At 33.9% G+C, this 13,877-nt stretch overlaps 1 protein-coding gene and 1 long non-coding RNA gene across 2 annotated transcripts; both read right to left on the bottom strand.

Moving 5' to 3' along the window:
* Positions 1 to 4,988: 4,988 nt before the first annotated feature.
* LOC131079834 (uncharacterized) lies at positions 4,989 to 6,928 on the bottom strand. The gene is made up of 2 exons (XR_009372129.1): positions 6,839 to 6,928; positions 4,989 to 6,013 (listed from the first exon to the last, which is right to left on the bottom strand). It is a non-coding gene; the product is annotated as an uncharacterized LOC131079834 (long non-coding RNA).
* Positions 6,929 to 7,046: 118 nt separating this feature from the next.
* On the bottom strand, positions 7,047 to 8,896 carry LOC131079800 (probable disease resistance protein At4g33300). The gene is made up of 3 exons (XM_058017840.2): positions 8,677 to 8,896; positions 8,147 to 8,556; positions 7,047 to 7,148 (listed from the first exon to the last, which is right to left on the bottom strand). Exons 1-3 carry the CDS (start codon positions 8,894 to 8,896, stop codon positions 7,047 to 7,049), a joined length of 732 nt encoding a protein of 243 aa, XP_057873823.2.
* Between the last annotated feature and the right edge of the window lie 4,981 nt (positions 8,897 to 13,877).

Below are 13,877 nucleotides of genomic sequence, written 5' to 3'. Positions count from 1 at the left end.
GTTGACAGCCATATCTTTTGATTGTTATTAGACATGCTGGACACAAGTGTCTATGGTTGTGCTGGTATGATTGTGTTTATGGAACTGTCTAGGGTTTTGAGGTATTTCAATGTCCATCCAATTTGTACTTAACTATAATCACAAATGGACCACTAGGAGTGTTGCCCGCAAAGAGGCAAAGTTACCCGCACAGGAGAACATACAGTTGCTCTAGAGAAGATACAATTGGTATCAATGTTAGCCTCAACACTTGGTATCAACAATTTGGGGTCAAAATGGCTTCTATATATCAAAGGGGAGATGATGTAGTCTAATCAGTAGGTATGTTGTATTCACTAACACATGTGCCTTCAATTGGTTTCAGACTTGTATACACAATAAGGTTTCGGGTTGTATATACACATGGTTGATGAATAATTGGTGTCAGTTGGTGGTTGAGCCCTCCATCTCAAGAGCTATGAATTGAGAGGATGCAAATTATGATGGTCAAAGGAGGATAAGAATTTGATAGAGAAAAAGGAGGAGAGAAACCCTAACAGTGTCCTTTGCCATTTTTGTTAAATGGGGAGAAAAAATCTATAGTATGTTGGATACTACATGTGTTGACATAAATGCCAAAGAGGGAGATTGTTGGCATTTTCTTGTCATTGATGTCAACCAATATAGGATGAAAACTAGTATGGGAGATTGATGAGAAATGTTGTCATTGATGTCATCTAGTATAGTAGGTTACCGGTATAGCCTATCACTGACAAGGAGAGGATGTCAACTAGTAAGTGATGTGTTGACAGTGTATGGTTGGCAACTGACAAGCATGTGACCAATGAGCAAGCAGGGTGAGCTAATGGATAAGTGCAGAGCTGATATACTATTGGATGTTAATCTAGAGGACTCCCATTGAATGAAGACAAGACTGACAATGTATATTCCCAATCGAATCATGTGTACCTAATTGAAGATGTATATGCTCAATATTAGCTAAGACATGTCAATTCAATGCTAGAAGAAGAATGAGATGTCAAGGACTCACTCCCACCGGCAAGTGGAGCTTATCCCCAACCTGCATAGAATGTTCTATAATTCTTAGGGATAAGTTAGCAACAATTTGAAGGCAGGAGATTAGTGGCTCACATTGGATCTACTAGTGAATCACGAAGATGCCTCAAGTGCATGAAATCAAAGATATGCACTGGACTGATAGAGAAGGAATGATGGGTTACCAAGATAGGTGAAGAGTGGGAGGTTTTTCACTTAGAAAAATGAGTCTGCCACCTTGACAAACCGATTAAGAGGAGAACCAGACAAATGGTGAAGAAGGCAAAAGGTTGAGCAGTTGCAGACATAGGATGTTCCCAGAATCTAGATGAAGTTTGGTGCCACTAGTGTGTATGGTATTTTACCAGTATACATGCAGAAGATACTACCGGTATAAAGGTTAATAGGTAAGCTGGAAAAGTGCAGATGTAGAAGGCTCCCATCTGTTGAAGATGTGCATAAGGTAGGTTAGATGTTGTGATGACAAGTGAAGGTGTTCCGCCTGAAGAGAAGAGAAGTGCAAGGCTGAAAATACACTGGTAATGATAAAACTGACAGGGTTTGTAAATCAGTAGATGAACCTAATTGTGTGAATGTTGGTGATCCCATCCGAACTAAGATATAGGTCTATCTGAGGTGGATATAGACTATGATTCCACGTGAAGTTGATGTCAAAAGTATGCAAAAGGTCAGTGAAGTGTCTAATGACGAGGTAGATGGTGGTAGGTTGACATTAATGTCGACTACGGATATCACGGGATATGTTGTAGTGATTTGTGGCTCGATGAAGATTGAAGATCTGAGTGATTCTATGACCGAGGAAGGATATCTAGTTGTAGATCTAACCTAGAGAAGGAAACCAAAGGATCATTCAATATGATTTACAAAAGTAGGTTGAGGAACAGAGCCATGTTTGATAAACATATTAAACATGTATTGGAAGCTGTGAGATTGGTGGAGATTGATTGATTGGTGCAAGTGGTCGATCTCTAAAAGGAAATGTGATAGGATTTGGTTTTCCTCGAGGTTTGATGAAGAAACCCTAGAATTCCATAAGTTTGAATCTCATTTTTGTGAGAAAGCAATAGTATAAATATGTAGATCGAAGACTAGATTTATGTCATTATTGGATAAGAGAGTGAAGAAATGAAATGAATCATTTAGTCAAGTTCTCAACAATGATCAAAGAAGAGAATGAGTGTGTGAGTGAGAATCGAGTTGAAGAGTCCAACCGACGAGAGTGAGGCAATTGGTGGAAGGTTTTAGTAGAGGTTTAACCGGTAAGGCCAGAGCAACCAATAAACTGCAAGACTAAATCACTGAAGACAATCGGTAGTGGTAGAGTGAGTAGTGAGGGGTAAAGAGTGAGTGCTTCAAGAGATCTAGTAGGCAGGAAACAGAGTAGAGATAAATTGGAAAGCAGAGAAACTGGCAACAAGAGTTTAGTCTGACAATTGATCTGAAAAGAAGAACCAGTGTGTAAGAAGGAGTAGGTGAGAAGAAGAGAGGAGAGGATTGAGAACCGATAGAAAGAAAAGTAGATGGTAACCGATAGAGAAGAGTAAACCGGTAGAGATATTATTCATAAGTGGTCGCAGAACTCATTTGTAACTAGGCTATCACTTTTGTATTGATTTGATGTTATTATTTGTGATCACTGAGTTGGAGCTCAGTGTAGGAGTTGGTGTTCCTTTGGGTTGTAGCCCATAAATCAGTTAGGGGTTGATGATCCTTGGGTTGGTGCCCTAAACTATCAGGGGTTGGTGCTCCTTAGGTTCGTGCCCTAAATATTGAAATCAGATTTTCATTGTGAGGCTCGATTGGAGTAGAAGGTCTCCACAACATTGCTCACTAAAGTTTTTCCCCATTGTGGATTTTCCTCATATAACCAATGTTATGTGATGTGCCCCTTTTGTGTGGTTATATTGTGTTATCTTTCCTTATCTTACTAGTAGGTAAAATTGGTATAAGGAATCGGTACATGCACCTTAGGATAAAGAAAGTAAAGTTTGGTAACCACTAATTCACCCTCCCTCTCAGTGGCATCTTGTGTCCAACACTAACTCCTATATTCAATAGTGAAAAACCTAATGCTATATGAAACTCTATATTCACAATCTTGTACATTTGGACTCTTTTGTTTGGATATATATTTATCATTGCTAATTTTTTCATTTCTACACACTCACTTCACTCTTCAACGTGTTCTTCCTATCTTTAGTAAGTTCTCATTATCTATAACTACAAAAAAGCTCTTGGATTATTAAGCTATTTTGAATTAATTTTCAAAGTTAAAATTTGACATTGGAAAAGAAAATTGTGAGTTTTGATTCACGTTTGGCCTCTTATTTATATGCAATTGTCTTCCTTATATAATGGTGTTTGACAAATATAATATATATATAATGATATACTAGTGCCTCAAATATCCCTCTATATGTTAACCTCAAAACATCATTACTTTTCGAATACCCATAGTAGATCTAGTTTCAAAGTAACTATGTAATTAAAGTCACCCATTACAACCGTAGTACATGGTGTGGGCTTACATAAACTCACTTGAGTTATATGAGTGGAACCTACAATAGCTAATAAGGTTACCTAATGGAAAAAATGAGTTGCAAAAATGTCTAGTGTTTGGATAGTTGGTTAACTTGCAACATTTAACAACTTTCAATGATTATGCAAAGTGAAGTTGGAAAAATCTTGGGACTATAGGTGGTTTGTGACCCCATTATCAATTATTACAAGGATTGAGATGTGATTTATCACAAGCTAAATCTACATAAAAAGTACAACAATTTTAAGTTAATTATTACAATTAAGATAGTTTACCTAAAATAGGATTGAAATATAAGGGAAAAAACTGAGCTTATGTGAATTCCACCATCATGCCCACACATACTAGTTATCTTGTATCTAGGAAAGTATTGTTTTTTAATAGATATTAACTTTTAACTATTAATATTTTTAAATCATTAAGGTTTTCTCAATGGTTTTAAGGTCATTCTAGATGGTACTACCACTAGAGTTTGTATGCACTATTTTTACATTGCTTTCCTTGCTTCCTCTATTGTTGTTGGCTTCTAAATGAGCATTAGGTTTCCATTACTTATTTACAAAGTGGTGATTTGATTAACAAAAATTCTAGTAACATGAAAAAAAATTGATCTATATTTCTCAAAAATATTGCTAGCTTACTTCATTTAGGAGAGGTATATGGAAGACTAACATTTAAGAAACCCTTTAACTTGAAAATCAAATAATGATTTATAGCTCAACCTTTAACAAAATTATGCATGACTATATTGGTTCTACATTTTGTTTCTAGCTTCTATTTATAATAGAATGTTGATTTAATGAAATGATAGTAAATAAATACTCTAGTTTAACACCCTCTAAGGTTTGTATTTCTTTCATGCATTTTGGTTTTATGAGGAATATTGATACCCAACTTATAGTAAGTAATCTATGTTGTAGAAATATAGAGACCTCTCTTAGTGGATTGATATTAATACACTATTCATATATTTATTCTCTTAATTAATTAATTTTCTTAATGAAGAGTTATTCCTAATTATCTTTGATTTTTGATTCTTTGCATCGATGACTTTTCCTCACATGCGCAATCCCGTGGTTGTGTATTCTGCGTGGATTGAACGCTTAGGCGTTTATTTATTTTGAGAGTTCTTTCATTATATACGACGCATAAAGGTTATGCTTATGCTTTTTAAATTTCTTCTACAGCATATCAGGCGTTTCAAGCCCTTGGATTTTCTTGACGGACGATAAACGTTTCTCATAAGACTTGCAACGAGTAGCAAATTTGTGCGTACAACCGACTGAAAACGCAAGTGATCTTTATTTAAATTAATCACCCGTCATTGTTATTACTTGTAGACACCCTAAATAACAGAGTCAAATATAATTGCACCGAAGAAACCTCCAACAAATTTACAAGAAAATCACTTCCTGGCTTTATTCGAAACAAAGAAATGCATTTGGATGGAGAATAAGTTGGTCTGCACGCATAATACAGTAAATAGTTCTTACTATCCTAAAAAGCGACGAATATTGATCATAACTATAGGCTAAAAACATATAAGGGTACTTGTCAAGTTACATGGAAATTATGCTTCACGCTGAAAAGTAAAATGAAGTTAATCATCGAGCCACTCCAAACTAAAGTGTGTCTCAACAATTTCAACCCTTAGCTCTGGAATAGAAATGTTCTTTGCCCGCAACCATTGTTTCCCAATCTTCTCATCACAGATAACAAGCTTGAGGGAAGTCAGTTCACAAACAGCTCTTGGTAAGCTCATCAAACGAGAACAGTCTCTCATATAAAAATCTGTCAGTTTCTTTAGTTGCCCAATCTCCTCTGGAAGTCCTCTTAGCCCCTCACACGATGAAATGTCTAGACATTCCAACCGTTCGAGTTTTCCAATTGATGCTGGAAGCTCTTTTAGGCCTGGTAAAGCTGATAACCTTAACATTCTCAGAGAGTTCATATTTCCAAGGTCATAAGGTAACATCTTAAGCAGATGACAGTTGCTAATAGATCACATCTGAGCAGAGGACATATAACAGAAACTAAGGGGCACCTCTTCCAAGCTGCTGCAGTGATCAAGGTTAAAATCTCGCAGCTTGATACTGTTGAATGTGGATACATATTCAAACCCCTCGCATAAGCTTAAACATAGCTTCTCTAAGCTGGATATTTGTTTGCTTTGTTTTAGAACAGGGGATGCAATCAACCTCTGCAAGCGGACACTCTTGAGTTGAGTCAGTGAAGACAGCACATCTAGATCTTTTATTGTTGCCCTCTTTGTCCCATAATTGAATACCATGAGAAATTTTAGCATTTTCATAGACTTCAGAAATGGAGGAAGAAATTACTCATTTGAAGTAAAGAATAGCAAGAGAGCCTCTGTCTCACGAAAATTCATCTGAAACCAGTGCTTAGCCTCCATAGGACCTACATGATTAAATCAGAAAGGAAATTGAATTAGATCATTATACATGATGGTTATGAATGCTAGTTTTATGGGTTTAATTTTCGTCATTTAGATGTTGATTCCAGAAAAGATGTAAGTCGAAATTAGTGCTCAATGTTACATTATGATAGCATAAATAGCTTCAGGAATCAATTGTCTGAGTTTATTTGCTTGACATTTCAGATTATATTCTGTGATCTATTCATGTTTCTCTTGTTCTGTTTTCTCTCAATGATGGATCATAGAGTGAAATGTTGAGCAAATAAACTCACACAATTGATTCCTGAAGCTATGTATGCTAACACTCTGAACTGTGGAAATCATATATCTACAAGTTGCACTATGATTTCTGAACAGTAATGTTTCATAATCCTTATAACGAAATAGTATGATAAAAGCAATACATCTCAAATTTTGAATAGCTGGCATAGCCAATTTAATCTACACCTAACAAGTGACTAGAATATCAAAATCTTATTACTACAATTTTTTAGAGGGAAATAACTTAGATTATATATATGTTGTTATCTCTATGTTTATATAGCGAATCAGAACAATTTGATTAAGCATACCTATAAATCAGATCCAACTGATTTGAATAAGCATACATATAAACGGGATCTAATCTGTCAAAACCATTCAGAAATTAAACCTATCCTTAACATAGACTAGTTTGAGTAAGCATACATATAAATGGGATCTAGTCTGTCAAAGCCATTCACAGACTAAACCTATCCCGAGTACTGATGACTAAGTTGTGGAAAATTTTGGAAATAAATTAGGAAGAGAGTTTTGGAATATCCTACCTGTCTGAATGGACAGCAGTTGAACATCACATGCTCTATGATTAAGCATCTCCCACTTTTCTGGCCAGCTAGCCTCTTTCCTAGGCATCATTCCACCATTCATAATCTTTAGGGTGGCAGACGAGAAACATTAACTTATGCCTTACGAAGCACGACAAAGTGCTTCAAGAGCAATTTTATACGGGAAAAGACAGGTTCGAAACTTGTTCTACGCTACAATTATTGTCCACAAATTGTTGTACAATATTCGTTCTTTAGTATGTATATCTGTCTGAACTTTCTTTAGGAGAGATGTCTCATTCAATACTTGCTGTACCAAATTATGAAATTCCCAGCTAAACAAATAAAAATGGTTAAGAGTTGGCCATTGCATTACCGATTTACAGAGCTGTAATGTAGTAAGAAAAGTAAATATGTAATAGTTATATTGGTCAAATATTACATAGGATGATTTAAACCAAAAAAATATAAACATAGAGTTCTGAGTCAACTATTTATGTGTATCTATCGATCATCCAATACTACCTTTCTACCAGAAAACAACAAGGAAAGAAAGCTCAAGGAAAATGGCATGAAGAGATTATCAATAATGTTCTTAATAATTGTATATCAAGAAGTAGTAAATGTGATAGAAAATTTATAATATAATTTTTTTAATGATTTTTAATCTTCTAAGCCTTCTTTAAAGAAAAAACATATATATAATTTTCTTTCTGATTTTATTTTTGTTATATATATATATATAATTGAGTAATTAAATTAAAAATTATAAATACTAGGGCTTCAATTAAATTAAAAATTATAAATACTAGGGCTTCGGCAACTTAAGGCATGGGTATGCTCCCCATGGTCTTGAGTTCCAATACTTTTTGAATAAAACAAACAAGTTTTTTTATTGATATTAAATGTAATTCTAATTAATTTAATTTAAAGTTATGATAAATTATGTAGCAAAAATTAGACATATTGTTCACTATTTTTTATTTTTATGATGGATTATTCACACTCTTCAACTAAGAGCCAGCAACCTGGGGATTGTTCACTATTTTGAATATAAATTATAAATTATAATCCAAAATCACAAATATTTGAATTTACAAAATAAAAAGTTAAATTAGTTGAATCCATGTGTATAAATGGGTCATAGCATATCCATGAGTGAAATGTTAGTTTTTCTTACCTTGCTTCTCCATTCCAAAGACAACAGTTTTATGCTCTGTGTATTCTGAGTTACTTTCCATACATTTCAAATGATAAATATTACAGTATTACAGAATAAAAGCAATTAGTAGAACATAAAAAGTATACCTCCTTTACTAGATTTGCGTCTACAGTGCTTGGAATTGATGTCCGTCCAAAGGCCCAGAAGCAGAAAAGTGACAGAGCATCCTCTTTGCACAACAATGGCAACTGATACAGTCTAGTAGTCTGGGTTGTGGGGATATTAGAACGGTCTCTGGTTGTTACAACAGTTTTGTATCCCGGCCCTTCGAATAGCAAATTTTCCAAATGTATTCTAGACCAAACATCATCCAAAATTACCAGAGTTGACTTGGGTTGTCTCAAAATCAATTGCTGCAGCTGCTTGTGTCCATCTTCCAAATTCTGAAATTCTTGTTTCTTCCTTCCACCAATCTTCTCCCACATAGTCTCTAAAATTCCTATCAGGTTTGGTGACTGTGACACGGTGATGAAAGCCACATTTTCGTGGAAGTATTCTGCCATCCATGAAAACATAAATTTGATTTAGACTAAGTAAATTAGCACAAAACATCAGATGTAATAGAACCTAAACCAGAGTACCATAGGGACAGGTATAATAGAGATGAGAAGTATACCTTTGATTTGAGGATCATTGCAGATACCCAATGCCAGAAAAGTTTTCCCCCCGCCCCCCATCGATTGCGCGCCAACGACTGACACGTCTTTGTCTAACAACATTCCCCGCAAGTCTCCAATACATTTCTCCAACCCCACGTAAAACTGAGATTTCCCAAGAACACCATATGCACAATCGTCCACTATTTCAGAAATGTCAATGGAACGAACTAAAGCCATTTCTGCAATTTGAAACTTTGAAACAGCGTGGTCTAAGCTTCTTTCTTCTTACTAAATTTCATGTCTCTTGTCATTCTAAGGCTATTAGACATTGCCTTTTTATAACTTCTGAGACGCATCATGAAACAACCGAGTTGGATTCCAGAAATTTATAGTGAAACAACCGAGTTGGGCTTAAGAATAAAATTCTAAAAGGCCATGATTTTGCTCCTCGAATCAAATTACAGTCACAACTATTTAGGCATCTCTTGACTTGAGAGGACTTAATGGAGCACTCTGTTGCACCGCGGAACACTCCTGTTAGCATAATCGCAAGTTCTATGTAAGAGGGCTTCCTCTTGATGGAAAATAATTGTAAGGAATAATATTTTGTTATTCCAAGTTGGTGGGTTTGTTTAGTCAAGTTGGTCAATATGGCTGCTAGGAAGGTCGCTTTTGTAAGAGGTTGTTTCATTTAATATATTGTTAGAGAAAACTTATTTGTGTAAATTTTACAAAGTGCAGAGAATCCATAGCGAAAGACTCAATTTTCTAACCTTTTGCATAGGTACTTATTTCAAAATATATAATGTCCATGTGTGTTTCAAATTTTTAAATATCTTCATTGTTCTTATTTTTACTTATTTTACTTATTGTAATTAATAATTTTATGGTATAATTTTACATCTATGTCAATTTGTATTTAATTTGATCAAATGATTTAGTAAAATTGCATATAGATAAATGACACAATCTTGTTTGTAGTTGTGATTCTTTACTCAATCCTTCATGCATCATCTCTTACATATATTTCTACATATTCAATCATATATAATCTACATCTAAATATAGGTTTCTATGCATTTGACATTGATTAATACTATTGTTTGCCTCAATTAGTACATTATTTTTGCATCTTGATTTGTCTCAAGCCAATTTTGCAACATTTAGATTGGAGGGTGAGAATCCCGATAATTCTTCTAAAAAAATATTTTTATTCACAATAATTTTTAAAATAAAAAAGACAATTGCTCTTATAATAAAATTCTAATTCTTATTTTTCAATTTTAATTTAGAGGATTTTGGATTGACTAAGTTATTGTTGCCTCACTAAACTCCAAAGATGCAAGATTTTAGGAGAGAAAAAGTAAAAGTGAGAAATGGGATGAATGATTGAAATATGTGTTCAACCATTATACTAATTATAGGAAAAAATAAGTGACTAGCTTTATAAGTACTCATGGACTTATACAAGAGATGGTGATCAAGTAAGATTTTGAGTAAAAGATTAACTCCACAATAATGATGGCCTCTTAGCAACAGATAAGACTCTTGGGTTTTTTTGTTTGAAATAATCTCAACTACCCCACACCAACCTATCACTTTTGTATCTTCCATTCTACAATGAATCCCAGTATTAAATACTAACAGTAAAAACAAAGCTTCATAAGGATTTGACTAGATCTCTCCTCTATCACATCTGCAATCTAAAATCCATTATTTTATATGTGAAATTCTTGAAGTTACATGTGATCTAGTCTAGAAAGATCTAAGACCTTCATAAAAAAGAGGCACTTGTAATTGAATTGGGATGAATAAAAACTTTGTCTTTCTCTTGTTCTACTCTATTTTTCTCCTTGCTCTATTTTTGTGTTTTGTTCTATCCCATTTCTAATAGTGGTATCAGAGTCAATGGTACATGATCTAAAAGATCCAAGAGGATGGGAATATTTAAAGGGTGGAAAGTTAAAAAGAATTATAGGAGTCTAAACTAGAGGATGGAGCAGGTTTGACAAGATTCTGAGTGCCATAATGGATATAGCTACTAAAGACCAGGATCAAAAAGAAGTCATAACTCTTGCTACCATTTTGAAATAATAGGCAAAGAGAAGAGACTACATCAAAGATACAAAAGTTTGTTGTGAAAAGAAAATGAAAAAGGCAAGAGAAGTCCAACGTGGAAGTGTTTGTAGTTGTTAAAAGAGATGGATAGTCCAAAAGATGCCACTGAATGCAAGATTTGGTATTCAATGATACTCAATCTTGTTTGTACTAACACATTGTTTTCATTCCCTAATGTGGCATCTGATTTCACACTCTCATCCAAATTTCAAGCCATTTGTGAGATATAATCAAATAATTGCAAAAACCCTAATTTGCACCCAAATTAAAATCATAGAAAACCTAACCCCTATATAATTCTAATATCTTTCCAGAAATGTAAGAAAATCTAAAAAATTCAGTAATTTGTTCTCAAAATTAATTTTTAATGAAAAATCACAAAAAATACAAATGTACTCCAAAATATTTGAATTTGAAACTGTATAGTCTTGATACCATTTCCAACCTGAAAAAAAATCGTACAAAATTTTTTAGCCGTTTGTGAGATCCGATCAAAGCATTGCAAAACCCTAATTTTCAAAGATCTGATTTTTCATGAATTACTGTACACCCAAATTAAAATCACAAAAAATAGAAGCCCTATAAAATTCTTGAAGATTTCCAACAATATAAAATAATCTAAAAAATTTGCTAATTTGCTCCCAAAATTATATTTTTTATGAAAAATCATAAAAAATTCAAATATGCTCCAAAAAATCTGAATTTTAAACTCAACATTCCTGATACTGTCCCCAATCTACAAACCAAATTTGATGTAAAAATTACAATCCATTTGTGATATTGGATCAAATATCTCCAAAATCTTAATCTCGTGTCCAAAACTCTAGCTACACAAGGTTATTCTCCAAATTGTTTTACAAAAAAACAATATAGGGTTATAAAAACCTACAAAAAACATAGATCGAACAAAAAGACATCTCCCACCGAGTGTGCCAAAATGTATGAGGTGAAAAATAGTAAAACTGATACGGTGGATGTTGACCTATTACTAGCTAATTCCACCTCCAATTAGGAGAAGTGCTTTCATTGGGTGATTATTGAAATCCTCTTCATCAAATAGGGAATAAATGATATTATTAATACCTTCACTGAGACCCTAATTCCTAACAAAACTAATAAACTCTTTAGAATGACCCAAAAATTGACTGAAGATGTTAAAGTCATGAAAACAAAGCACGAATCCAGAATTGCCAGTTTGGAGAAAGAATTGGAAGACCTTAAGGGAAGTCTCAGGAATTTGGTTGAGATTAGTAAACATGAAATGAATAATATTGTTGAAGGCCTTAAAAATTTGAATGAGAAAATAATAATCCATAAAACTCAACCGATCAACAGTATTCTGAAATCTGCTACTAGATCTAAAAGAAAAAATATGGATACTAATACACAAGAATCAGAGGTGCAGGTTTCTACCAGCCCGTCTACTAGGACTAGGAGAAGGAACTAAGAGAAAATTACCACAAGGAGCATCATGGAGGAGCTGGAAGACATCAATAACAACTTTATTGAGAAAATATTTGTGCTTTTAGGAGCTCTTATTTAGCTTTATGCTGGATTGCCTAAGGTTTTAGTGTAGTATTTTAGTTGGGCTCTGTAGGGTCTTACCATTGTTTCTTTTACTATTTGGTTGTTGCTTTTGGACTTTCTCACTATAGTTTTTCTTTTTTGTACTTGGATTCGGGTTTTGGGTCCTTGTAAAACCCGTTTTATCTTAATCAAAAACATATTTCAAAAGTCTTTTCCCTACTTGCCAATGTGAACATTTGGAGACTCCAAGAACCCTGAAATGAGGCTAGCTATAAATGTTATGTATAGCCTTGTGGTTGTTAAATACATGAGACTAAAAACAAGGTTTTAATATAAATTTGGATTTACATTGGATCCTTTATCATCCTTACTCAATTTTAGACCTGTTGCAATGAGTGTTGGAGCTGCTTTGTAATTTGTCATATTGAACCTTTTCAAAATATCATTTTCATACTTAGATTATAACATAAATATACCTTTATTATTTTGACTTACTTCAATACCAATAAAGTATCTCATTAAACCTAGATTAGTCATGTCAATTTACTTTTTCATAGCTAACTTGAACATGTCAGTTGATAGATCACATTTGAATATCAAGTCATCAAGATATTAGTATACAATTATGAGCTCACCTTGCTCATTTATCTTGGTGCATAGAGTAGGCTCATTGTTGCACCTATTAAAGCAATTTTGAAAAAGAGAAAGAATCAACACTACTATACCATCCCCTTGGGGCTTTTTTAAGTCGATTAATTGCCTTCTTGAGCTTGTACACCTTATTTTCATGGCACAATCTTATACTGAGGTGGTTGCTCCACATAGAACTCTTCTTCTAAAAAGTCATTCAAGAAAGCTAATTTCACATCCATTTGAGATACTACCCATTTATTCTAAGTTGCTATCGCTAATATTGTCCTTACAGTGTCTAAATGAGCTATTGGTGCAAATATCTCATTGTATCCTACCTTCGGTTGTTGTGAATAACCTTTTTCTGCAAGCCTTACCTTGTATCTTTTCACATCAACATTTGCACTCAATTTTGTCTTGTAAACCCACTTCTGTCATATCAATTCTTTTCCTCGTCTAAGATTCACTAACTCCCATGTTGGATTATTTTCTATAGCAAATGTTTCTTCATCCATTGTATGCACCCATTTTTCTTCCTTAATAACATCTTAAAAATGAATTAGATCAAGTCTATATGTGAATATAAGACAAAAAGAGAAATCAGACCTACATTATTTTTGCCTTCATTTTGCTCATAATTCTCTCTTAAACTTCTAATTTTTTGTCTTCTCAAGCTTGCTAGTGTGGGGTTTGACATGTCACTTGAACTTGTAGAATGTGGACTTGATGGTCTAGCACCAATAGTACCAATTGAACATGGTGTTTGCCACACATTTGATCGAGTATTTTCTTGAGTGTGTGGGGTTGTCCTTGCACTAGATGAAGGTATCTTTTGACCACTTTTTTCACATTGGGAGGAGTACTTGCTGGTATAAAATCTTTATTTTCTTCTTGTGGTAAGTTGGCTATAATATTGATTGTTTTATCCAAACTTCCATCCCAT

Source organism: Cryptomeria japonica, chromosome 4 (genome assembly GCF_030272615.1).
Source record: "Cryptomeria japonica chromosome 4, Sugi_1.0, whole genome shotgun sequence".
Taxonomy (NCBI): domain Eukaryota; kingdom Viridiplantae; phylum Streptophyta; class Pinopsida; order Cupressales; family Cupressaceae; genus Cryptomeria; species Cryptomeria japonica.
This window is presented reverse-complemented; position numbering and strand designations above follow the sequence as displayed.